The 27,600-nt window shown below is 37.3% G+C and overlaps 1 protein-coding gene across 1 annotated transcript in view; it reads left to right on the top strand.

Annotated features, from left to right (window-relative positions):
• PCLO (piccolo presynaptic cytomatrix protein) overlaps positions 1-27,600 on the top strand; it is a 346,987-nt gene that overhangs the window by 7,541 nt on the left and 311,846 nt on the right. Inside the window, exons 3-4 of the mRNA XM_081800627.1 lie at positions 1-443; positions 18,838-20,241. The exon at positions 1-443 is cut by the window's left edge and continues 41 nt beyond it. Of these exons, the coding sequence (XP_081656753.1) occupies positions 1-443; positions 18,838-20,241 (1,847 nt within the window). The remainder of the gene's footprint in view (positions 444-18,837; positions 20,242-27,600) is intronic.

Here is a 27,600-nt window from a genome sequence, read left to right on the forward strand (position 1 = left end):
AGCCTGGCCCAGCAAAACCCCCTCCTCAGCAGCCTGGCCCTACAAAGCCCCCAACTCAGCAGCCTGGCCCAGCCAAGCCCCCTCCTCAACAGCCTGGTTCTGCACAGCCCCCTCCTCAGCAGCCTGGCTCTGCAAAGCCTTCACCTCAGCAGCCTGGTTCAGCAAAACCCGCTCCTCAACAGCCTGGCCCAGCAAAGCCTTCAGCTCAGCAATCTCCAAAACCAGTAAGCCAAACAGGAGCTGGGAAACCTCTGCATCCATCGACTTCTCCATCTGCAGCACAGACTCCAGTACAAGGCCTCCCTAAAACCATCTGTCCTCTTTGCAATACCACTGAACTTCTGTTGCATGTTCCAGAAAAGGCCAATTTTAACACATGCACTGAGTGTCAAACCACTGTATGTAGCCTCTGTGGTTTTAATCCCAATCCTCATTTAACCGAGGTGAGTGCATTTATTCATTGTGTTCATGCTCTTAAACCATATCATCATCTTGCGCAAATCATGCTTAGTTTATCCCTGGTATCGTAGAATGACATTGTTTTCCTCTCATTCTTTCCTTCCTCCCCTCTTTCCTTCCTCTTTTTCTCCTGTGCTAATTGTAAATTTAAAAAAAGTTAAATATTTTCTCCCAAGAATAAGCCCAAAATATTGCCAGATTTTCTGATAAGTTTGGCATATAAAGTAAAAATCAGTTCAAAGATGCTGAGCACTGACTCATTGCACTCTGTCCCGTAAGATCCACACTATTTATTGTGTAGCATACAGTGATATTTATTGTTTAGTATGCAGTGATACTAATTTAACTCTTAAATTCATACTCCAGCCTACCCAACTTAAGGTACTCTTAACTGGGGTCATATCTGTGCTGGGAAAAAAGCAGACACTGTTTTCACATTATAAATACAATTTTAATATAAAATTGAAAAAAATTTTCCAAACTGTACATCACCTTTCCCTGCCAGTGATTTTGATATAGCTGTGAAGACATGCTTCACTCATTAGTTGAGAGTCATTTATAACAGTATAAGTCAGTTTGTGAAGTGAAGAAGTCATGAGAACAGGTTCACCATTGATGGGTGTCTTCTCAGAAGACCACAGTTTATATCTTCAGGGCTTTTGGTAAGCCTTCCTGACCTATCAAATCATAAAGGGGCCAGTAGTGACACAAATGAGCTCAACATTGCTTACTGTGAGGATAGAAAAGTAATTCTCAAGAAGTCAGTTAATGTTAACCCAGCACTTAAAGGCACTGAATAAAAAAATAATTAATTAATTTAAAAAAAGATTTTAATAGGTAGAGATTTGGGGACATTCAGGGAGAAGGGGTAAAAAGCCCAAACAGCAAAAAAGCTCAGACATCTCTGGAGTTAAGAAGTAACATAGTGAAGATGAGATAATAATAAAAGTGAGAATAGAGAAGCTAGAAGAATACGTTTTTAAAAGAAATCTGGTGGCTCCTACCCGGTGAGAAAGCACAGAAATCACTTTGTCTGGAGGACAGCTGTTAGTGGGCTATGTGTGCATTTTGTCTGCGAACAGCCAGGAAGGAACTGACAGCAGGCAATGAAGAATTATGTGATTTAAAGATCCCTGAGAGAGGAGACTTGTGTACCCTTGTTATAAATGAAATCTATTTTATGATAATAACAGCATTGATGATTATTGGTAGCTGTTATGTTAGTTTGGATACTTACTGTGATGAGAGATTAAAATGATGTAAATTAAAAATGTGTTAACTTCTGGTTGTTTTCTGAAGTATCATTTACTCTTCTTATCCAAAAGTCCTATTAAGTACCTTAGCTTTTCAGATAAGCTCTCTTTAATATAACATTGCGATTAATAAGAACATGCTGCATTCAAATTATTGCGGAAATTGGATTATAAGTAGTTTGTTTATATAGTTGTAGCTCTTAAAATTTTGGCGAAGATACGTTTCTGCTCATACTATATGATGTTGATAGGAATGGATGGTAATGACGACTTCAAACAAGAGATGATCATTTCATAAAATGTCATTTTTTTGGCAATTTATAAAGCAGAGGCATGCAGTTGGACTTTGAAGCCACATATATTGTTAGAATACCTATTTATATGGAAATCATTTTAATACATGTTTGGAAGGATATAAAGATAACTAAAACAATGCTGTTTTTCACAAGATCAAAGTGTATTAGGTGAGATAATACATGCAAAGGACAACATAATATGTGGTCAAATGATAAGAGTTATGAGAGAGATGGACAAATACTCTGGACTTCAGAATAAGAACTGTCCTTTCCAGTGGGTGAGATTAAGAAAAGTTTCATGGAGAAAATGGCATGTGAGCCATTTTGAGCTAAGGTTGGATACTGTTTGAACAGATGAAGGGCACGAAAGGGGGTGATGATTTGGCCCAAAACCTAGAGCCAGAAAAACATAGGGTGTATTTAAGGAATCAGAGGTAAATCTAGGTTGGTTGAAGTGATGGGGGAAAAAAATAGGCAGTGAGATTGGAGAGAAGTCGAAGTCAGATTTTGGCCTTCCACATTTAGCAGGTTGCGGTGAATATTCTGCTTTATGAAACTTACCTTGATTAATGTAGTGGTACATTCAACCATTCATTCTGCAACTTTGTATCAAATGGCTGTTGTGAAGCATCCCTGAATGCTCTCACAGAATCAAGAATTCATTGGATGTGGTCTTTCTTCCAGGAAATAAAATAGGGGAAAGAAAAGTTGTACATGAGAAAGAAAATGAGAAGTTACTATATGAGAAGTAACTTTGTATAAGACTTTACAGTTGACACAGTTCTTTCTTGTTTTATCAAAATTGAATTTCCAAATAATTCTATGGGCAAATATTCTGTTGACTAACAATGAGAAAACTAGTGTTCAGGTGGTTACTATGGTTACTTTACTTGGTAGGATCATCCTGATTGTAAATAATCAAGCAGAATTCAAACCAAATCTTCTGATTCCAAGTCTATTAACTTATGGTAGGAACAGAGATAAAGTGCTATGAGGTCAAAGGAAGAACATATCACTATCATTGGTGGGGCGTGCGTGGGCATCATAACTATCTTCATGAAAACAGAAGTATTTGGGCTGGAAATGTGAAGAATAATAGGAATTTGGACACTTACAAAGGCGTTGGGAGTGTGGGGGCAGGTGTATCTCACTAGCTCATTAAAGGAAAGCATTCCTATTATCGATGAGATGAGCTTGGGCTAGTCATTTAAACTTTCTGTAGGAAGGACGCCATTTGAAATATGAATATAATAATGTATTCTCTGCCAAACACATTGGGTTATTGGGATTCTCTGAACATTTGCATGAGAAGGTATTTTTAAATATATTAAATGCTTTTTAAGTTGCAATGTAATGCAACATGGACAAGATTTAACTTTTAAAGTTTACTCTCAACTTTTTTTTTTTATACAGATAGACTATCATAAGTTGTTGGATTCTGAGGTAGCGATCAAGAGCCATTTGATTTGTAGTATTAATAATAACATTACTTTTAACTTTTTTTTTCCCCCCATAAGTAAAAATGTCATCTGGGTTCTGGTAAGAACGTACCTTCCCTATTCTGTGCACCAAATGGCCAGTTCCTCACTCCTGAATCATCAGGGGTAAGAGTTGGGAAATTGAGCTCTGTATAGAGGCAGAGAGCTTCTGTTTCAAGAGATAAGACAGATGAAATTTTGGGAATAATCACCACTTCTGAACTCTTCTATATATCCATGAGGAAGTGAACTTCTCTGCATCTTCTGAAGAGGATGTAACACTCTGGGTCTGATTGTCCTCAGATATTCAGATTGAGTAAACAGTTCTTCTATGCAGGACAGAGACAGAGGGCGGGACGTTCTTTAGTGCTTTAATTTACATGGATTTATTTGCAAGTTTGATGTTTATATGCAAGTAACTCAATACTGTTACTTTCGTAGTCTGTGGGTTAGAGTACTGCTCTCTTACATTAATTCTTGAAAAGACTAGGAGGATTACTCTGATATTTTTTGTTACCAGCATATCAGAATTATGACTATATTTGCTTAAGAATATCATGGCTCTTAAATGAGTACCAATCAGGGGATGGACGATTGGAGAGGTTTCATCATTCAGACACGAGCTCTAGGGAAGGGAATTTTTACTTCCTTACCTAAATTTGTCACCTTCTCCTACCCCTGCCTGCCACACTCACACACACACACATACCCTCACACCCTTACACAATTCAAATATCTGTGTGAAGAGGATGGTATTTAAACCGTCCACTCTGCTGGCTGTCAAGATGTGTGCTGTTCCAAATAAACCTTAAGAATCTACTGGCTCTAAGCCTAGACTTTTGATGCCAAGAGGAGTTTATAGCTATCTCTTCTTGTCAGTCCATTAACAGAATAAATCTCAACAATGCAGGTTCTCTCTTTGGGCTTGCTTTTTGACACAGAAACTGAACATTTGCTTTCTAAATAGCAACTAAAGCGGTTTTTGTTGCTGTTTTTGTTGCTGATTTACTTTATCTCTTTTGATGTGTAGCCTGGAGCAAGATTTAGGGAGAGATTTAAAGACTTGTCCCTAATGTCTAATAATTCTCCTGGCTTTTACCAAATTTTGTAATGTTGATAATGAACCAAATGCCAGTGATGAAAGTGGATTTAAGGTGTTTTGTGGGGTGTTTTTTTTTTTTTTTTGGTCATATTATTTTTGGTCATGATGGCCCATATGTTAATCAGTCTCTTGGCTGACACCAGATATTTTATTTAACAAAAACATGGCCATATTTCAGGAGCTAAAAAATAAAAATAAAAATCCCCCAAAACAAACATACCTAGACGTGCATATAAACTCTCTCCACTTATTAAAAAAACAAAACAAAAAGAAATTCTTCAGGTCGGCAAAATGGCCTAACTGGACACCTCTTTTAGGTGGATGGGCCTTCTGTGTGTTCCATTTCCAGTGAGGGAAACCAGTGGGGAGAATCTGTTAAGAAGAACTGGTGATAAGGAGGGTAGAGCTATGCCCAATGTCAGGAGGCTGGAACCCGTGGAGATAGAAAATCAGTTAAGACCTTCCTGATGGTGGAGTAGCTGGAAGAATGTTTAGAAAAGGGAATATTCTCTTTTTAGTTGCTTGCTGATGTAGCACCAAGGTCTTGCACCTCTAAGCAAAGAGTGCAACATTAACATAAGATAATAAAAAAAAAAAAAAAAAGGGAAGACTGGGCAGAGTAAGGGCACCTCCACTCTCTAAGTCCCACTGCTTAAAAGATTGAATATATAGTGGTTCCAGAAAATGGGAAAGACCACCAGTAGTCTATAAGTTGGCATGTTGAATTCCTAGAAGATAGAAAGAAAATGGGAAAAAGATGACAGAAAAAGAGCCAAGGAAACCACCATACAAGTGGCTTCCTCAGGGAATCTCTGTGAGCTCTAAGTTAGGAATGAACAAATATAGAAAGCAGTCATGGGTTGTGGGTAGTGATCAGACAACAAATTAAAGAACTGTGGTAGGAACAAATACAGCCAGTGGACACTTTTCTAATCTCCAGTGGGAAGACAGTGGGTAGGGAGAGGCTTTATTTTTCCTTCCCTCTAGCCAAAGCCAAAGCATTCTCCAAATGAAGGGATGGGCTGCCTAATGGCCCCTCATGAGAAAACTAGGGTCTTTGGAAGAGGATTAGAAGTAATGCCCTTTTCACAGAGGAGAGTGATTTAAAGGAAAAAACAAACAAAACATTATTCATCTGTGAGTCAACTGCACTGATCTCCTACTGTCCTATCAAGCTGTCCTTACCTGGACACTGACCCTCTGCCATCCCGTTTTCCTATTCAAAGGAGAGACTAATGGGGAAGCAGAATGTTCCACAAACACAGAAAAACCTCTTTGATAACCTAGTAAATAATGGAGACATTCTCCACAAATGACTGATTTGAAGAGACCAGCTTGAAATTTTAGCAGTAATACCACACGAAGGACCTAGGTGAACTAGTGAAAAATAAAACAACAAAAACACCTGACCTCAGGAAAGAGATGATTCAGGAAATATAAAGAACTTATAAATTTTTTTCTTATTCTTGAGAAATATTTAAGAGGATATTTCATAAATAATTACCACATTCAAATTCCAGTGGGTCCACTTGATGGTCTGGAAGAGATCCAGGATTTTTCCAGATTGTAGAGCTGAATTAAGACAATTAAAAATTATTCAGCTACTTACTGAGCACTTACTGTGTTTCAGGCACCATTCTAGACTCTGGGCATATTAAGAGTGAACAAAGTAGACAGAAATTCTCCCCTCCTAGAAAGTATATTCTAGTAAGAGTGACAAATAAAACATGTTGTGATAGCTGGTAATGAATGTTATGGAGAGAAATGAAGCAGCAGAAGGTCAGAGCGTGGACCTTGAGGGGAGGGGGTTGAATGGTGGGGTTCCCTCCCATTGAAGGATTAGAGTCTGGGAATTGATGGATAACTTGGGAATCTGGAGTTTTTAATGGTGACTAAAAGTCTAATTTATGTATATAGTCCTAACTAAAGCTTGGGTTTGGGAGTAGGTAAGGAAGGAAAGGGTGGGAATGCACCCAGAAATGCGTAGAATTCTGAGATTTTCCTCTTCATTACTTCCTATAGTGATGTAGAGGCTGGGGAATGGATATTTTATCTCCCGTGTGGGGGCTCTTTCTGGATGCCTGCCCATAAAGTTGTAAACATTTTGGGGAAGTGGTTATTTATAATTCTGGGAGCTCTGGGGCTCTAAGAGAAATATAAAAATCATTACGAGTGTACCTAAGAGCCCTAATAGGAGTTCCAGAAAGAAAGAATCCAGATGATGGAGGTAAGCTCTTCAGATTATTACAGGCCTACCACTGGCCATGCAAGATGAATAAAATGACTGATAGGTACATCTTGAGGAAATACCAGATTTCCAAAGATGAAGAGAAAACCTGAAAGACTTCCATAGAGAATAATGGTATCATCTACAAAAAGATGAGAAATCAAACAGCTACCATGCTCATTATCAACACAGAAGACAGTAGTTAGGGAGTGATTTCTTTAAATATCCAGATATGATAAGATGAATTCTGTGCCCACGCAAGGTATCAGGAGAGAGTGTGAGGGCAGCTTAAGAATGTTCTTTTTTTTTTTTTTTTAAAGATTTTTTTATTTATTTGCGAGAGAGAGAATGAGAGACAGAGAGCATGAGAGGGAGGAGGGTCAGAGGGAGAAGCAGACTCCCCGCCGAGCAGGGAGCCCGATGCGGGACTCGATCCCGGGACTCCAGGATCATGACCTGAGCCGAAGGCAGTCGCTTAACCAACTGAGCCACCCAGGCGCCCCGCTTAAGAATGTTCTAACACATGAAAGAATGCATACAAGTTATCACTTCTCTCTATATATATGTACATGTGTACATATCTATACATATATCACAATCACTGGAGGAGGTTCTTCTATTTAAACGGAAAATAAAAAGAATGGGATGGAATAGCTGACTCTAGCCCAGAAATGAAGAAAACCAGAAAAACATTAAATCAATGCTTTCCAAAATGTGATTGCATAGCCATGGCGGAATGTGAGATGATATTAAATGGTACAGAAATCAAGCTGAAAAAGTTATATCTTATTGCGTGTTAAGATGTATAATTAATGCATTAAATATAATTTCTTGGATATTGCTGAAGACAGTCCTAAAGTAGTGGTAATGTAAGGTTGTCTTGAAAAACTAGCTTTTATAGCAAGGTGAAAATGCATGATGTTTTAAATTTATAAATTGAAACTTGCTCGATACTGTAATGGCAACCACTAGAAAAACTCAAAGTATAACTTAATGCTGATTGATTGTGAAGAGTAAAGCTTGGTGGCAGAGAGAAGATTTTACTTTCGTGAGACCAGTGCTCTAACCCCTGAGCTACGGAGCCAAGATTTTACTTTTAATATACCTTTTTGTACTATTTTTTTAAGCTTGTAAATTCATGTTATAATTAACATTTGAGTAATTTAAAAAATCCTCACTCATCAAATGATTGGTTGAACAATTATACGATGTGACAGGATGGATAAAGAATTTAGATTGTTGATTTTTCACCTTCAGCCTTCTACCTGGCATTCTACTGGTTGAAATTACAAGAATTTTGGGTTCTAAATAACAATGATGATTTGAAATGTCTTTATGCCTATGATGGCAAATTTGGTTAGTTTTTAATACATCCTTTATCACAGTCATGTGTGCTTTAACTGACACTGTTTTTATATGAATCCAGTGAAGAGGAATACATTCCCTTGATTCTAAGTATGAGGTTCTTATATTCTAAAGATAAAGGACTTTTTTTTTCTCTTCTCTGATAATCCATATGGTATCATTAACTGTATTTAAAACAAGAATACCCTGACTATAAAAAATAAATTTATCTTCCTTTAAAACAGTTTTCAAATGAATTTGAAGGAATGGAAATACCCAATTAATCATTTAAAAAATCTGTTATTTTAATATGTTTACAAACGCCGTATTTATTTAGCTCTCATTTTCAACAAGATCCAGTTTGCAACATCTTTCTCATGACTTGGATGTTCCCTGTATAAAATAGCCTTTTTTTTTTTTTTCACTTCCAGCTTTTAAATGACTAGATGTTTCAGGTGTCTTTCTGTATATCCAGCTTTTAGAATATCTACTAAGGCTGTTGTTACATATTATTGCAACTGGTATGATGATCTATATAGCTCGGTAAGAACAGATGTTCTTCTGTGAAAGCAGATACCTACACCTAAACAAAATCATTTGCTGGATCAGTAAACTTAGTACAGTGATGGGTTAATGTGCTCATTGTTCACATCCCTTGAGAAAACATATCTAACACTCACTCCTATTCCATATCTTAATTAGCTTAGATAAAGGTAAGCTCTTACTTACAAATATTTCAAAGATAATACATTGAAGACAAAAATGTAATTAATCTATTCGAAGTTTATAATTATTTTCCTTAAAAATGCCAATATCAAGTGCATCAATAAGGCATCAGATCTGGAGTTTTGGCCCAGCTGTACCCCTCACACATGTATACTCTTGCTGATATTCCTATGAATTTACTTTGAAGTAGTTCTAGTTATCTTTGATAAGAAAGCAACAACTTTCTACAGTTTCTTGCCTTTTTCTTCAGTAAAAAGGAGATTGATCTTCCGTTACAGAAAGAAGAGTTCATAGTTTGAACACTATGTGTTTCAGACTGTGCACTAGGCCCTCTATATGCATTTTGTCATTTAATGCTCTTTTAATAAGGTGGTATCCACATTTTGAAGATAAGTAATACAGAGAGTAAAGAAATCAGAATTCATATTGTAAAGCAATTTGAAATCTTCAATGTTTCTTTGTAAATTAATCATCAGATGGCCCTTTGGAAAAGTGGAAACAATGTGGGATTTTTAGATTTGGACAATGTGGATACCAGCCCTAGCTCAGCTACTTACTTGTGATTTGGTCAGGTCGTTCTTTTTTTCTGAATATTTAGTTTTCTTATTTATGATATAAAACTTTTCCTAAAGTCAAAATCACATTTGTCAATATAAGTGGAAATGCTTTGAAATTGGAAGTAGTAGATAACATTATTATTAATCTTTATAAAAGTTATGATAGGCAAATAAGGATAGTGCCATCATTATTAACTCCATTTGTCAATGAGAAAACTGAAGTTAGGGACTTTAGGTGATTGCATGGTCACAAAATTACTTAGCAGTGAATCTCATGCAGGAAACTGGATCTGCTGACCCCAAATTCAGCATCATTTTTTTTTTTTATAGGAGACCATGTTGCCTTTAAATAGACCATTTCTTAAATTTCTAGGTTGAAGAAAGAGTGTGTGTGTGTGTGTGTGTGTAAATTTTACATATTCTTATAAAGTTAAAAAAATTAACTTTTTATTTTATTTTTGGAATTTAGCGTAAACAAAACCAAGGTCCAAGAACACTGGTTTTATACCTTCCTACTCACTTGCTGAAACCAGAGTTTTATGTTGCTGAATTCTTTTTTGTTCTTTAGGAAAAATGTGGGCTCCTACTTTGAGCTAGCCACTGTGTTAGGTTTTGAAAATACAGACGATGAAGTTGATAACTTTGTTCACTGTCAGGAACAGAACTCAGAGTCCAAAAGGAGGGGCAGTAATTTAGCAAATGAAGATAGAATTTTGTTTGTAAAATATAATATAATAAATTTTATAGAGAGAGACCTGGTCTCACCTGAATATAAAACAATAAACCACTTTTTCTTTTTTTTCTCTAATCAAAAATAAAGATTTAAAAAATCAATTGTAAAACATTGGATAGAAATATGGCATTTCTATCATTTGTTCAGTAAAGTCAGAATTTTCAGTAGAATTCGTGGAACAACTTTTTAGGAACAGATTTCTGTTTATGTAAAACAAAAGAAGTCAGTGACAGGCTTTATTATGTGAACATGTGATTGGGAATTCTATAAAAGTTGGGAAAAACTTTAATATGTGGATTTATGTGTTTTTAAACTTGACAGAGGAACGTTTAAAAAAAATGATCAGAAGGAAATACAGGATAATGAAAAATGTGGATAGGATCTATGAAAAAAATTGAAAATAATGTAAAAGTGATTAAATGTAATTTTAAAATCAGATTGTCCTTAAAGACATTCTTGGAAATGGGCATATATATAACTATATAAAATTTGAATAAATTATAAGTGGTTTCCATTCATAGCTAAAAGTGGCTAAAATCCTCATGCAATTTTATTGTTTTTATACTAGATTTAATATACTTTAAGCATGTCATATATATTTTTAAAAAGCATTTTTTTTTCCTTTCCAACTCAACAGACAAGTGATTATCTTAATTCTAGTTAGCATCTGATTGAATTAAAGATACATAGCTTTCAGCCTACATAATGAGTTCACAAAGTTTAGGTGACCCTTGGTTCTTTTCACTAATGGAATTTATTTCTTCAATTTTTAAATGAAAAATAGAGGACAGTTCAATAAGCTCTTTGCAAATACAGCCTAATTGGAACTCTTGGTTCGCAGGCTACAAAATTGTGTGATAGCTCAAGGTGTGTGTTAACATTCAAGGCATCAAAATTGGAATTCGCCATATAAGAAGCAGCTCAGAAGTGTTAATGCATAGTGTGTCTAAGTTAAGCTTACTGATTTGGGATCCTCCTCTCTCTCTGTGGCTATAATAGAGTACAAATATATTTTCATGTCTGTGTATGTATAGTAATCATTTTTTTTAAATTCTGCTTTGGCAAAAGTGGTTTTCTGGTTTTGGTGTGGACTGCATTGACAAACATTAAACTATGCTTTTATCATTTGATCCTATTTTTTGAGGATTTACACAAGTTATTGCCAGTATTTGGTAAACATGGTTACGCTTTCGGAAGGAAAAAGTTTAGTGTACGTTTCACGAGATTTGTTAATGGTTGCCGAATTATGCAGCAGAAATTATAATCCACACACTTTCAGAGAGATGTATCCATCCAACTTCTGGATGGATTGTTTAAAATAAAACTGTTGCACCCAGTTGCTAAGCATGTCATCACAGTTCTGAGAAATGCTAATGTCCTGATTTTAGCCAAAACAAATTGTGCATTAATATGCATAGCTAAAGATGTCAACTACAGTGAGCCATCTGCAGCCAGACTGCTGTCAGTGAGTAGCTGCCTCTGTGGAGGAGGTCATGTGGCTTGGGCAATCCTTGAAGAGCAGAAAACAATCTGTTTTCAGGCGATAGCTTTGTTTCCTCTTTATAATATGATACATTATGTGATTATGTAATGCATGTTATGTAATTATATTTTCTATGACATTCAAAATAATATAAATAATATAACATATAAATAACATTCAGGAAATATTTGAAGTTAATTTGATGAAAAATAGGAAAAAAGTTCAGAATAATTCATGAGAAGTCAGTGTTGCTTTTGAGTCCATGTGAGGAGAGGAGGGAGGAAGAAATAATTAGAAAAGAATTCAAAGCACTGTCTGAGTCTAAATGCTGTGGTTCAAACTGCTAGGAAGAGTTAGGAAGCGGCAGACCTGGAAATGTGAAGCAGTAAAGGAGGAAATTCAATGTGGACCCTAAAGATGGGTAGCATTCTGGTAAATGGAGGAGGAATACACATTGGGCTGTGCATCATGACTCACGTATGAGAAAATGAGGATATTGCCATGATGAAGTAAATGGGGCATGTAGATGTCACGGTTTGCAGAAAAGTTTAGTTGTTTTGCTTTCAGAAGTAAGAACCCAACAGGCTTTATTGTCTAGGGACGGGCGGGATGAAAGCATGACTGAAGAAAATTTATTCAACAGCTAATGTGAATGGTATGAACACCAGCAAATATAAATTCCTAACATTGTGTTATTCTTTTGATGTTCCATTATTCCAAGTACTATGCTGGGTTGAGCAGAGATTCCATTATAAATCTTATGTAGATTTTGTGTTTAAAATTTCCAGTTTGGAGTGCATTGAAGGGTGGATGTTAGTCATTAGGCCTTCTGGACTTTTTTTTTTTTTGAGAAATTTCCATTCTGTTTTGAAGCTGAATAGATGAATAACAGTTGTGAGCAAGAATATGCTTTAATTCTAGAACCCTAACATTTGCCAACTCACCTCAATGCTTAGATGTATCAAGTTAATTATCTTAAATTATTACTGAAGACACACTCTTAAAATTCAGAATATAATTTTTTAGAAATCAGTAGTAATCAGTCAAAAGTTTGGGTAACTTTTTTTGACAGTGGCAACATTAATTGAAACTCTGTGTGAAGCTCACAACCTTAAGTGGTACCTCTTGAGACATCTAAATGATATATTCATGATTATCCATCAAAGTCCTTAGCCAATGAATTTGTATTACTGTATGTCACAGCTCTGATAAATAACAAAGGTCCAACAAAGTGGAACCCAGAGGATTGGATTAAGCAGGGAGGTGTGTTATAGTAATTATATTACATGTCTGCATTAGAATACACAGTGACCTGAGAATGAGCAGAAATCCTGGCTAACCAGTGTCTTACTTATGTAGCATATTAAATTAGAAGAGTGAATGAACAACTTTATGTGTTTCTTTTGTTCCTTTCCAAAGAACTAATTGAATTACAGTAGCTCATTAAACAGTTGTGTCTCCAGACCTTGAATTCCATTTATGCACTCTCTGTAAGTAAGGCTATGGGCTGGGAAAGCAAAAGATGACGATTTTTCCTTTTGTTACATCAACTCTAGAATTTAGGGATAGGGAAGCATGACATATTTTTCTAATAAAGTTGGATTCTTCCTGGACACATTGATATAGTTGTGAGCTTCCCTGGTATTGTTTCTTGCATTTTCCCCATCATTTATCAGGTGGATGTGGATGATTATAGTGTAATGTTAGGGAATAAGTGCTAGTTATTTTTTTTTAAAGATTTTTACTTATTTGGGAGAGAGAGTACGCGCACACATGAGAGTGGAGAGAGCGCATGAGCATGGGGGAGGAGCAGAGGGAGAGGGACAAGCAGACTCCCCATTGAGCAGGGAGCCCGACGGCGCTCAATCCCAGGACGCTGGGATCTTGACCTGAGCTGAAGGCAGATGCTTAACCACTGACCTACCCAGGTGCCCGAATAAGTGCTAGTTATGGGAAATTGTTTACAAAATATTGGTAGAAGCCTTCTGTGAGTCCGCCTTGGCCTTGGATATTGTTTGACCTCTGTGGTATGGGGAAGAAGTAATAAGGACTAAAATCTTCTGAGATCCTTGTTCATGGCTACGGTGGAATGAAGACCCAATCATGTAGAAATAGGAGAACCAACTCTATTACAGATACGGGTACCAAGTGGAACTGGCAGCAAGTGTCTGAGGCAGTGATGCTAATAAATTCAAGTTCATTTCTGCTCAGACTTAGAAATAAGTTTAATTTTGGAAGTGAAACAAGGCAGTTATTGCCTCGAGGCGGGGAAAATATGTATGGTTAGCAGGTAAGGTGATTATGAGGGACTCTCTGGGTTTGACCCAAAATGGCGATAGGTTGTCCATGGCATGCAACCAGAAAATGAAGGCAGCAGCATGTCCTACAAACTGTGTAAACAATGGGAATTAGAGTAAACACAGAGGAAAACTGTAGTTTGAAGAGCACAAACATTTTCAGTTAATTTATTTAATTCAAACCAGCTCAAAAACTGTGGGCATCTGTCATGCTTAAAGGGTTCGTTAGACCCCAGAGCATCAGTGGAAAGACTACTACCAGGAAGTCCTTCCCATTTGTTGCTTACTGTCGTTTGGGGGATATAGACCCAAAAATAGAAGGATGATATAAGTACTAGCATTTTGTATTTCAAAATGATATATTTTGAAGTCGTTGCAAAAGATTAAATTCATTTCACAATTCTGGGAGAGGCATTGAGGTGTGAGGGGAAGTAGTTAGAGTTAGCCCCTTCTGTGGTTGGTGGTTTTACACGGGGGATCTTTTTGTGAGGTTGTAAAGTATCTGGACAGTGACAGAGGCCAAGTGAGGGACACGGGCTTTGGAAATGTGAAAAGATGAACGGGAAATAACCTTTCACAAGCAGTGCAGACATACTTGAATAATTGGGAATGCAGTGAAGATACCACAGCATTTCTAACTCGGATGACTGAGAGGGCAAAGGCGCTGTTACCACTTGTTACTCTCCCTGCTTGCTTTGTGGGAGACAAGGTGGTTCCTGATGCTGGGGCGGCTTGTGGACTTTTTCATTTTCTCAGTGTGTGGGAAGTTTGCCTTTGTTTTTGTTTTTCAGTTGAATCAGGGAATTGGAAATGCTCCTGTTTTCAGTACTAGATTGTTTTTTTAAGATTCTATTTTTATTTTATTTGACAGAGAGAGAGACAGCGAGAGAGGCAACACAAGCAGGGGGAGTGGGAGAGGGAGAAATAGGCTTCCAGCTGAGCAGGAGCCCAATATAGGGCTTGATCCCAGGACTCTGGGATCATGACCCGAGCCGAAGGCAGTCGCTTGATGACTGAGCCACCCAGGCGCCCCCAGTGTTAGATTGTTAAGCGCTGAGATAAAAATTATTTCTAGTTTCAATGGATTTGGCCAGTAGAATTAAATATAAAAGGAGGCTCTTTCTAAAAAAAAAAAAAATCCTAAGAGGATAAAAAGCTTTTCATATTGTGATCACTACAATGATTTTAACCCGTATTCTAACAGTGAGGAGGAACATTGAGGGGTCAAAATTTCTTTTATGTGTTGTTTATCAAAATGAAGAAAAGGTGGTCATTAAAAGGACAAAAGATGGGGCAGTGGAGTCTGTTAAAAAAAAACGGTGTATTAAGAGAAAAGCAGAATTCTCCTCTATGAAGAGGCAGTGACTTGGGTTTTCTACCTCTCTTCCCAACTCTCCCTTGTGTCTTTATGTGGAAACAAGAGTCCTATACATTTATAAAGTACAAGGAGATATTTGATTTTGGAATAAGGGCAATATAGAATGTATTTCCCAGTATTAGTGTTAATTATGCATTTGATATGATCTGGTAGTGTTCTCATTTTACAGTAGTTTCAAAGTGGAACAAGAGCCTACCTGCTAGCTACACGTGAAGCTCCAAAGTTCATGTTGTAGAGAAACTTACAGTTTTACTGATAAAACCAAATGAATCCAAGAAAGTGTTCAGTGGGGAGGGTGGGAGGAAGTTTCCAAGCAGGAAGAAAGGAAAAAAGTAGTCATCACAGTATCATCAGATACTTATTACATATCTATAATTATCTTCAAGTTATATGTTAACTTGTTTCTTATCTGACTTTTCTACTATAACGTAGTCTCCAGGAGGATGGAGATTTTTGTCTCTTTTATTCAGTGCTATGTGCCAAGTAGAAGTTGCTCAATAAATAAGAATAAGAAATGAATAGGTGGCTCGGGTACCTGGGTGGCTCAGTCGGTTAAGAGTCAGACTCTTGATTTCGGCTCAGGTCATGATCTTAGAGTCATGAGATTGAGTTCTACATCCGGCTCTGTGCTCAGCGGAGTGTCTGCTTGAGATTCTCTCTCTCGCTCTTCCTCTGCCCCTCCCCTCCATGTTCTTTCTCTCTCTCAAATAATTAAATCTTAAAAAAAAAAAAAAGAAAGAAAAGAAATGAAACGGGGGTGCCTGGCTGGCTCAGTCGGTGGAACATGAGACTTGATCTTGAGTTGTGAGTTCAAGCCCCATATTGGGTGTGGAGCTTACTTAAAAACAAAAAAAAAATTAAAAAGGAATAGGTGAATGAATTTTGCATCTGCTTTGGTTATAACACTCGTCAAAAAGATTAAGAGCAATTAACTATATAATGTAAGTCACTAACCCTAGGAGTTTATAATTTAATGTGGTTAATGTAGATGCACATCTCATAATGTTTTACAGGAAAAAAAAAATCAGTGACAAAGCATAGGTAAAAAATAATGCTTTTAATTATATATATATTTTTTGTCCGTATGATTATGAGGTGATGTGGTATCATTTAAGGCTGTGGAAAAAGACAAATGAGAAAAAATGAACAGTAGAACAGCTGAAGTGACATTGGCAGAAGGGGAGATGGTTGAGTAGGTAAAAGTGTATTTATGGAGGAGTTTCTGTCCATCAAGAAGGGGGTAAAGTGGAGTGAAAGTTTTCTTACATTTTAGCTCACCTTTCGTCAGGGTACCAGCATAAGTAGCAATTGCTTATGTTTTGGGATTCAAATACTTATATGTATAAAAAGTTATTTTGGGAAATGCTTCAAACATACAGAAAAGTCAAGATAAAAATATTACAAGTACATAGATACTCAACCCCCATATGGAAAGCAAATGTAATGAACACCCAAGTACTTTCCACCCATTTTTAACAAATGTTTTAATTTTACTTTTTTCACATTTTTAAACAGAAATATAACATGTTAGTTGACAATCTCTTTAACCTTCTCTAAACAAAAGTTTGCCTTCCATGAGATTGCAAAATAAGCCCTTTTATACCAGTGCATGAGTTTAAATGATTCAGTGTGCTTTTTTACTTTAAAACCATTTTAATGATTAAGAAAATAGTTCAATAAAGTTTCTTACTAAAAAAGCTTAACAGTATAACCTATTAAATGACAAAAGTTTTTAAGAGTTTAGGAAAGGTTATTTCGATTTCTTTTCAAAAGGAAATTGTTTGCAAATAAGGAGCATGTTTTTTGCCAGCCTAACACTTCATACTTTTGTACTGTGGAAAACTTTTCTGGTACCTCTGTTCCACATATTTAGTTTTTCACCATTAGACTTCTGTACCTAGAACCTCAGGGCTAAACTGGTAACATTGGTTATTTTGGGTGGAGAAGATTGCATCATATAGAATTTGACGTTCTAAATTACTTCGGAAATATTTAAAATTTTGTATAATCATATTATTTTGGAATTGAAAAAGGTAAATGTTAAACATAGGTATTTTTATTTATTTTTTATTATTTATTTTTATATTTTTTAATTTAAATTCAGTTAGCCAACATATGGTACATCATTAGTTTTTGATGTAGTGTTCAAGTGCTCATCCCATCACGTGCCCTCCTTAATGCCCATCACCCAGTTATCCCATCCTCCTACCCATCTCCCTTTCTACAACCCTCAGTTTGTTTCCCAGGGTCGAGTCTCTCATGGTTTGTCTCCTTATCTGATTTCTTCCCATTCAGTTTTCCCTCCTTTCCCCTATGATCCTCTGTGCTATTCTTGTGGATTCCTATTCCACATATCATATGGACATATCATATGGACAGTTGTCCGTATCATATGGACAGTTAACCATATGATAATTGTCTTTGATTGACTTATGCTAAACAAAGGTGCTTTTAAATTAAGTTCTAAATAAGTATCAAATTCAGCATCTCCTTTTTATAATTGATGCAATATGAAATGAGCAAATGCACTTACTCCTGTACCTGTGTTTATAGATGTGATGTATATCTCACATCTGTACATATCTCCCCAGTTGCATAAGTGTATCGCTTACTTATACTGCTCTTTCTAGTATATTCATAAAATTATGAGGAAAAAATATTTCCTTTGTTAAATCATGCTATTATTTATGATAATTTGAAGAGATGCCATTGTTTTTTTCTTTATTTTCTTAACAGAGAATGTTCTCTTTCTAACCCATTGTGGTTGACATTTTTTGTTTTCACACATTTGATTATGTTGCCTCAGAGGGGAAAGTAATGCTCTGCTAATTTAAGAAATTAGCAGTGTGTTAATAATTTGACAGGCATACACTGGGTTGTGTAACTAAAAATTGTATATGAGCCATCAATAGAGAAAATATCTAATGTAAGTAATTTGTGGAATCTAATATGATATAATTCATCTTTTTATGAAACAGTGTTTCCTATTTCTAAGGGTACAAACTTTCAGTAAATCAGGGGCAAAGAATAACAAAATTAGGGACGCCTGGGTGGCTCAGTTGGTTAAGTGGCTGCCTTTGGCTCAGGTCATGATCTCGGGGTCCTGAGATCAAGCCCCACTTTGGGCTCCCTGCTCAGTAGGGAGTCTGCTTTTCCCTCTCCCTCTGCTGCTCCCCCTGCTTGTGCTCTCTCACTCTCCCTCTCTCTCAAATAAATACATCTTTAAAAAAAAAAAATAACATTAGGAAAAAATACAACTTTGTTTATTTTTTTAATTTTCCTTAAAATATAGAGTGCTTAATTCTCTGAGGTTCATTAATTATATTTCAGTGTAATTAACATTATAATATTTTAATATAAATTAAGTAAAATTATTTGGGATCTATCTATTATGTTTCAAATGAGGAGCCACATAGCTTCAAATGGTACCATGCCTTTTTAAAATTACGTTTTTGTGTTTTTACATTGTTACTGTCTCTGACCATTATTTCATATTATTTCTAGATAAAAGAGTGGCTCTGTTTAAACTGTCAGATGAGGAGAGCTCTAGGAGGTGATCTGGCTCCAGTCCCATCATCCCCTCAGCCCAAACCGAAGACTGCCCCCGTTACTCCTGCATCCGCAGTGAGCAAACCATCCCCGCAGCCACAGCCGACTTCTCCAAAGAAGGATACTGTACCCAAACAGGATATCTCAAAGGCCCCCGAGTCTAAGAAGCCCCCACCACTAGTGAAACAACCAACCATTCACGGATCTCCCCCACTGGCAGCCAAGCAGCCTCCTGTGGCCGAGTCCTCATCCAAGCCTGCCCCTCCCAAAGAGCCTTCGGTCCCGTCTGAGCAGGCCAAGGTCCCCATGGCTGAGGATAAACCAAAGCAACCCAAGACGGTGAAACCAGCCACAGACATTGTGTCTTCGTCGTCGATAGCAGCAAAACCTGATATTCCAAGCTCCAAAGTACAGTCAGAGGATCAAGAGAGAATAGCCCCTCCTCTGAAAACAGATGCTGCCAAACCCTCACAGAGTTTTCCACCAACAGGAGAAAAAGTCACCCCCGTCGATTCTAAAGTCATACCCCGACCTGCATCAGATTCCAAAATTATTTCACATCCTGGGCCTAGTTCAGAGAGCAAAGGTCAAAAGCAAGTTGATCCAGTTCAAAAGAGGGAAGAACCCAAGAAAGCACAAACCAAAATGACTCCTAAGCCAGATGCCAAGGCAATGCCAAAGGGGTCACCTCCGCCCCCAGGCCCACGACCTACCACTGGCCAAACTGCCCCCACATCTCAGCAGCCCCCAAAGCCTCAGGAGCAGTCAAGACGCTTCAGTCTGAATCTGGGAAGTATTACTGATGCCCCCAAATCACAGCCCACGACGCCTCAAGAAACTGTGACTGGAAAACTCTTTGGGTTTGGAGCATCGATCTTCAGCCAGGCATCAAATTTAATCTCCACAGCAGGCCAGCCTGGGTCTCAGTCTCAGAGTGGGCCTGGGGCCCCAACGAAACAAGGCCCTCCTCCGCCACAGCCACCTCCTCAGGGACCACCCAAATCCACGGGTCAGGTGCCAGCAGCACCTGCAAAGGTTATCCCTGTGAAAAAAGAAACAAAAGCTCCAGGGGCTGAAAAATTAGAGCCCAAAGCTGAAGGAGTTCCAACCGTAAAAAGAACAGAAACAGAAAAGAAGCCTCTGCCTGTTAAGGATAGCAAAGCTTCAGCAGCGGAGCCTCAGAAAGCTGTCATTCCCCCCAAGTTGGAGAAAACCCCCAAACCAGAATCGACCTGTCGTCTCTGCAAAACTGAACTCAACGTAGGTTCTCAGGATCCTCCTAACTTCAGTACTTGCACTGAATGCAAGAATCAAGTGTGTAATCTCTGTGGATTTAACCCTACACCGCACTTGACTGAGGTAAGCGATTTATATCTTACTTATGGATGTGAGTAAATCATGTTTATTCTGAAGTATTTTGGTAGCCGAAATTCTGAGCAAAAAAATCCCCCAAAACACACAAAAAACCATTTCTAGTAAAGAAGGCTTATCAGTATTGATGGCATAGTTTCAATTACTTATTACAGGCTTAATTTCTTTTTAAAAGTTCATGTAATTATATTTTTCTGGGTTATGCACCAGAATTAAGAAGATGAAATAAGCTGACAGTTTAAAGTAACAATTATCCCAATCCTTTGTGAATTAAAGACCTGTAGCTTTGGAGTACTACGTGGTTTTCACTTACCAACGGCAAGTAGGAGTTGTAATTTACCGTTCCCATGGTCTTCAATCCTTCCTGCCTCCACTACCTTAGAGAAAGTGTTAGTTGCTTACAGATCCATAAATAACATGAGATCGGTTATTTTACAAAAATTGTTAAGAACTTAGTGCAAGTTAATAATATTGCCTACTAGAAAATAGTGGTTCAGACTTATCAGGCCTAGACTTCTTATAATTCTCTTTGAGCTATTGTCTGCCATAAATAGAATACTTTAATAAGAAATGTGCAAAGAAAACAAAAAACAAAAACAGATACATGGGTTTCAGTGACTGATGTCAAGGAACTGTGTTTTAAAAAAACTTTTTTAATGGGATGATGAGACATTTTCCCCACAATGTAAATGACCAAAATTCAGATAGGCAAATTTCTACCTAACAGAGATATTAAAGGATGAATGTAAACATTAGTAATGTGTTAGGGCTGTTAGAATATTTAGATCTTGGGAAACTGAGGGGTTAAATGATTGGTGCTTTCTTAGAGGTTTAATAAACATTTTGGAATTGAATTTTAAATAATTGTTCATTGTTTTTACACAAATCAGAAATACTTAAGGATTATTTTATTCCATTCTCTTTGATTTTGTAATTCATTGGAATGGAAAAATTGAACGGACTTTAGCAATTATACAGAAGAAGCTTTAGAGATTCTTGGGGTGTTTTCGACTTAATTTTTTTTGAAGAATAGACTGTATACATTTTTTATTTTTTACTTCTAAAAGACATTAGGTTGCTTTGACATAATTAGCATCATGTGAAAGTATTGTTTCTACAGACTTAACCGATTTTTATCCTCTTTATCTGTGATGAATAGAGTTAACTGAGATCCATTTTAAAGGCAGATAAAATTTGGTTTCCCTCAGCACTTCATGAGGGGTAACCACTATAATTATTACTTACAGTGGTTTGGATTCAATACAAAAGCAAAACAAAAAGCAAACCTTAAATTTCTCCCATATATTTAGAAGAGTTGTTTTTGGTTGTGTATTCATGAAGCAGAAAATTTGGGTTTTACCAATACAATTGTATTTATTTCGTAGACTTAAAAAATTGTACCCTTTAATGAGGAGCTGATGGTGTCAACACAGTACCGTTTAAGAGTTATAAAACTGCATCACTAAAAACAAAACCTAATGTCTACATTTAAAATGTATTTTGGGGGCGCCTGGGTGGCTCATTCGTTAAGCATCTGCCTTCAGCTCAGGTCATGATCCCAGGGTCCTCGGATCGAGCCCCGCATCGAGCTCCCTGCTCCGCAGGAAGCCTGCTTCTCCCTCTCCCACTCCCCCTGCTCATGGTCCTTCTCTCGCTGTGTCTCTCTGTCAAATAAATAAATAAAATCTTTAAAAAAAAATAAATAAAATGTATTTTGGGCACACTAAAAAAAAAGTGTAGAGTTGAGGGAGGATTGTGTGTGTGTGTGTGTGTGTGTGTACATATGTATATGTATATATTTGGACCATAGTGATTACGAGAATCCACTCAGTGTTTGGAGGTATGAAATGAGAGCCCTTGGGTAGAAAGACAATGAAGTTTTCAGGAAAATCTTTGGTTTTCTTTGTGTTGGTAAATTTTATTTTTTTGTCGGGGGTCCTAATTTGGAAAGGAGATTTCTTGAATAAAGCACAGAATTAGCTAGGCCATGTGTGAAATTTCAGTAGTTTGAAAATATAAGTGGTCTCAAGTATTCAGGTGGTTTAGGTGAAATCCTATTTTAAATATGATCACTGGGATCTCTGTTACTGTTCAGAGTATTTTGCTGTGTGGTAATTTATTTGAATTTGGAAGATGTTTCAGAGAAGAAAAAAAAAATTGATGTAACAAAAGAAGTTGGCTAATGTTCCTGGTGTAACTTAACTGTGCTAATCCATGTGAAGTTTTCAGTTAGTAGAAGACCTTAGTGCCCTCCAGCCTATAGGTAAAGTCATTGGCTGACCTGGTATCAAAGGAGTGAATGATGTTGGTTGAGTGATTCGGTGTTCAAATATTCCTCTTATTATTACCCCAAAGGACTTGGGAGGAGTGGCAGAAGGAGTTAGTTGAAAAGAAAGGCACATTGTGTTTGTATGTGTGTGTGTGCATACATACACATACATTTCTAGAAAATTTTAAATACGATTTATAGGCTTAACTTGTGGTGCTCTGTCAGAGTTATTACTACTAATCTCTCCTCATTTCCTTCAGTCAGGAGCGATTAGGGAAGCATCTTCTCCCTGACCTTTGCTTCATTTCTATGCTTTCTCCATTCTGCTTGTGATATTTATTTCTTGTTAACCTCATATTTTCTGCTCTTTCCTTCTAGGTTTAGGGGGCACGTTCTGAAAATACTCAGACTTTATACCTGCAATGCAAAGAAGTGGTATTTCTAAGAAAGGAATCAACTATTTCCATTTATTATTCTAATAAAGCACATTTAACTTTATATTATAAGCCTCTGCTTCTACTCTACCTCATCACTGTGAGACAGGTCTTCTTTTCCAGTGGGTACCACTCTGCCTTCCCCTTTTGCTGTTCTGTTCCTCTGGTGGCGAGAAGAGCTGGTTACAGTTAGTCATGGGTTAGGGAGCTATAGAGAGTACCCCCCCAGTAATCAACCACACCTGTCTCTTTGGTGGCTTCCTGTTTCTCATACACAGCATCCCCCACAACACCTGAGCTGTGCCAAGGGCTGCCTGTGGGGCCCTGGAGTGTAGCCAGGCTTCAGCCTAAGCTTCAAGGTTTAACTGTGTGATGCCAAGTTCGTATAAATGGCACCGTGATCCAGTAGCCTCTGATAGCAAGGAAGAAGTCTCTTAGGCTTTAACTTTTGCCAACTCAGGGAATGTCTTATCTTAGAAAGAGTTTTAAAAGCAGCAGCAGGGCTTTCTGAAAGAGCTGATCTTAGAGAATTTGGAAGCATCCTGAGAAAAACAGCCTAAGTTGACAATCAGTTTACCTAGTGAATTTAGTAATTCTGGTTCAGTTCAAATTCAAAAAGGACTCAAAATTACTCATAATGGGTGATGATGTTATTGTTTTTACTGTACCTTTCAAAAGTAATTTTTTACTATGGGAATAAAACTTAAAACCACGTTTCCTCATGTTTCAGGAAGTTCCAGGGTCATAATTTTGCTTCCTTAGTAAGATAATTATGCAGGGCCTGAGTGATACAGGAATAGCTAGCATATATTTGTCACTAGGCAACAGATGGGCCTTTTGAGCCAATTAAGACCCAGTGGTGTAACCGGGATCCCTTCAGATCTTCACTCTCTAGCTGGGGTGGCTTCTGCCTTCTCTATCACACACTCAAGGAAAGCCTCGTGGGCATGTGCTGGATTTCTTAGTTTGGCAAACACATATCTTGCTTTTACTTGAAAAATCATTACTTAATACTTTAAAAATCATATGCCCAATACCTTTAAAAAGCAATTAAGTACGTACACACAGAAAATTAAAAACCAAAAGAATGATAAAAAATCAGTAAGTAGAAAACAATTCTTCCAGTAATTATTTTCAAAAGAATTATGTCATGGAGAAATGCATTCTGTGTGAATATTTCTGACGTGCATGGCAGAGAGGGACACTGATAGCACTTTTTAGCTTGCGTGAGAAAGTTGACAAGTTCATGGGTTGAAACAAAATTTTTATTTCTTAATTTTTAGGAGAATTTTGATATGTTGCTTTTTTATTAAATGATACTTAGTCAGAAAATCCAAATGTGGGTTTATTTATTTATTTTTTTAGTAATTAATTTTTTTTATTATGTCATATTAATCACCATACATTACATCATTAGTTTTTGATGTAGTGTTCCATGATTCATTGTTTGCGTATAACACCCAGTGCTCCATGCAGAATATGCCCTCTTAGCCTGGTGATGGGTACCAAATGTGGATTTAAAATAAACTTTTGTTTAAACAAATTTAAACAAAGTAATTTCTCCATTAGTCTTTTCTTCTATGGGTTTTTAGATGGTTAATATTCTGTTCTCTCTGGTAGTTCTGTATTCCAGTCTTAACATGTGATTATATAATATTTCCTCACATGACTAAAAGACTGTACATATTATTAAATGTGATTATTACTTAACTATTTTGATATATGGATATGTTTTTTCATGCACATTCTTCTCACATTGGGGATTTAGGCTGTTCAGTTTTTTTCATTATGAGTAAGATGAATATTTTTGGACTAAATATTTTTATTTTTAACTGTTTCCCAAGGAAAGTTTGCTAGTACTCATGTTACTGAATCAAGGGACAAGGACCCTGAAGTATCAGATTCTCTTTGGAGATGTGATAGCATTTGACATCTCCACCGCTGGTGTCATGATTCCCTTCTTTTACTGCAGCTTCTTCGTACTTGAGTAAAAACATTGAAAATGATACCTGTTAATTTGGAGGTCTAAAATTGCTATAATATTGTTCCTTTGATTTGTATTTCTTTGATTCCCAGAAATTTTATTTGGCTATTACAGGTAAATAGATGATGCTCATTAGGATCCAGACAAAACATTGTGTAGGCATTATGGGAAAAGGTAACCAGCCGTCACTGTTGCTGGTTTGGTTATTGTTTTTGTTTGTTTGTTTTTGTTTTTGCATTAGGCTGGTATTTGACAGGCATTTTCCTGACAACAATCTTGTTGGGTACGTCTCACAGTGATTTTAGAGATCGGGAGAATGGATATCAGGGCAGGGCAGCTATCCAACCACAGAAGTAGAATTCAGAGGCTGAGCCAGTGGGCTCTCTCCTGTCATATATGTGAGTAACCTAGGGAACTTGATAGCAAATGCCCCTTGTTCTGTCCTCATCTTACCTATAAGTTGTGTCAGTTGGTAATTACCAGGACTTTCATACCAACACATTTGCTAGTATGTGCATGAAAGCCAGGTAGCATTTGGGGCCCACAGAATAGTGGTGTCTGTGTTACATGGTTGGACCTAGAAGAATGGGCCAGTCGAGTGGTTCAGAAGCATAGAGGGCAGCATCATCGCATTATTTTTCTTTCCAGGTAAGTCCACCACTGGTCACCATTTATGGGTGAAAGGGATGACTGAATGATGAAATGATGTCCCTACTTTCACATATGTGAGTATGAGGACATAAAACATGCTCCAGCTGCAAGAAATACTATTATATTCCTGCCAATGAATACAAAGACTTTACTCCATGAAAATTATGAACATCTCGGTGTTCCATTGGTGGTAGTAGTGGTTGTTGATCTTTGCTTCTACCATCACATCCGCATAGCCTCTTTTGTTACATATCCAGGGGTGGGATTGTTGGACCATAGGTTATCTATACCTTAAACTTGTTCTCCAGGGCGGTTGTCTCAGTTTATATTCTGGCCAACTTCTCATACCTGCTGCTATTTCTCTAGAGATGCATTGTCTGATAAGATAGTCACTGGACAGATGTGGCTAATGAGCACTGTGGCTAACTCAAATTAAGATTATCTTAAGTGCAAAAAAACCCCCACATTTGATTTAAAAAAAAAACTCTATGAAAAAAATGTAAAATATCTCCCCAATAATTTTATGTTGATTACTGTTATGTAAGGCTTTCCATCCTTAAATACTGCTATTACTATTACCTTTTCATCATCTAACTCTGGGGTTGCCTATGTCCATGCATTGTGATATACTGTGGTGTAGGATTTATTATTTTCTCTCTATACAAGGAAAATACAGTATTACTAGATTTATCGCTCTCTGATTATCTTTTGCAGAGCTCATTTTCCTTATGTTACACAAGATAGCTGGTTCTTTTTGCGTGCTCTACTGAGCAGATAGTTCTCAGGGCTCTCATCATCAAGAGACACACTACTAATGCCTGGTCTGGTCTGGCCCAAGGATCAATGTTCTCAGGTGTTGCTAACCATCATTAAGAAATAGCTGTACTACAGGGCGCCTGGGTGGCTCAGTTGGTTAAACGACTGCCTTCGGCTCAGGTCATGACCCTGGAGTCCCGGGATCGAGTCCCACATCGGGCTCCCTGCTCAGCGGGGGGTCTGCTTCTCCCTCTGACCCTCTTCCCTCTCGTGCTCTCTCTCATTCTCTCTCTCAAATAAATAAATAAAATCTTTAAAAAAAAAAAAAAGAAATAGCTGTACTATTGAAAAAACAAAAAAAAAAGATCTGTACTATTGACGGGCATAATGTGGCCATGCCAGTCTTCAAGTCAGGACATCTTCTCTACTGATCCCTCTGGTTCCAAATGTTTTCTCTCACATCTTTTCAGAACTTTTTTGTCTATTTATATTCATCAATATTTGGGTCAGTTGCTACTAGGAAACTCAGCAGTACAAAATATTAGAACTTACATCATTTGGTCCCATATTTTCTCCCTTTACTTTCTTGATGACCATTTATTTTACTTTTAAAACTCTATCCTAGTAATTAGGTGCCTGGGTGGCTCAGTTGGTTAAGCTGCTGACTCTTGATTTTGGCTCAGGTCATGATCTTGGGATCCTGGGACTGAGCCCCACTTTGGGCTCCATGCTTGGAAGGGAGTCTGCTTGAAATTCTCTCTCTCTCTCTCTCTCTACCCCTCTCTGCATCCCCCTGTGCACGTGCACACTTTCTCTCTCAAATAAATAAATACATTAAAAAAATAAAGCTCTATTCCAATAATTTGAATTTCAGAAGTAGTATTCCATGCAAGCTGGTGCAGCCACTCTGGAAAACTGTATGGAGGTTCCTCAAAAAGTTGAAAATAGAGCTACCATATGATCCAGCAATTGCACTACTGGGTATTTACCCCAAAGATACAAAAGTAGGGATCCGAAGGGGTACGTGCACCCCGATGTTTATAGCAGCAATGTGCACAATAGCCAAACTGTGGAAAGAGCCAAGATGTCCATCGACAGATGAATGGATAAAGAAGAGGTGGTATATATATACAATGGAATATTATGCAGCCATCAAAAGGAATGAGATCTTGCCATTTGCAACGACGTGGATGGAACTGGAGGGTATTATGTTGAGTGAAATAAGTCAAACAGAGAAAGACATGTATCATATG

This window comes from Leptonychotes weddellii, chromosome 12, assembly GCF_054177405.1.
Source record: "Leptonychotes weddellii isolate Sample4059 chromosome 12, ASM5417740v2, whole genome shotgun sequence".
Lineage (NCBI taxonomy): Eukaryota > Metazoa > Chordata > Mammalia > Carnivora > Phocidae > Leptonychotes > Leptonychotes weddellii.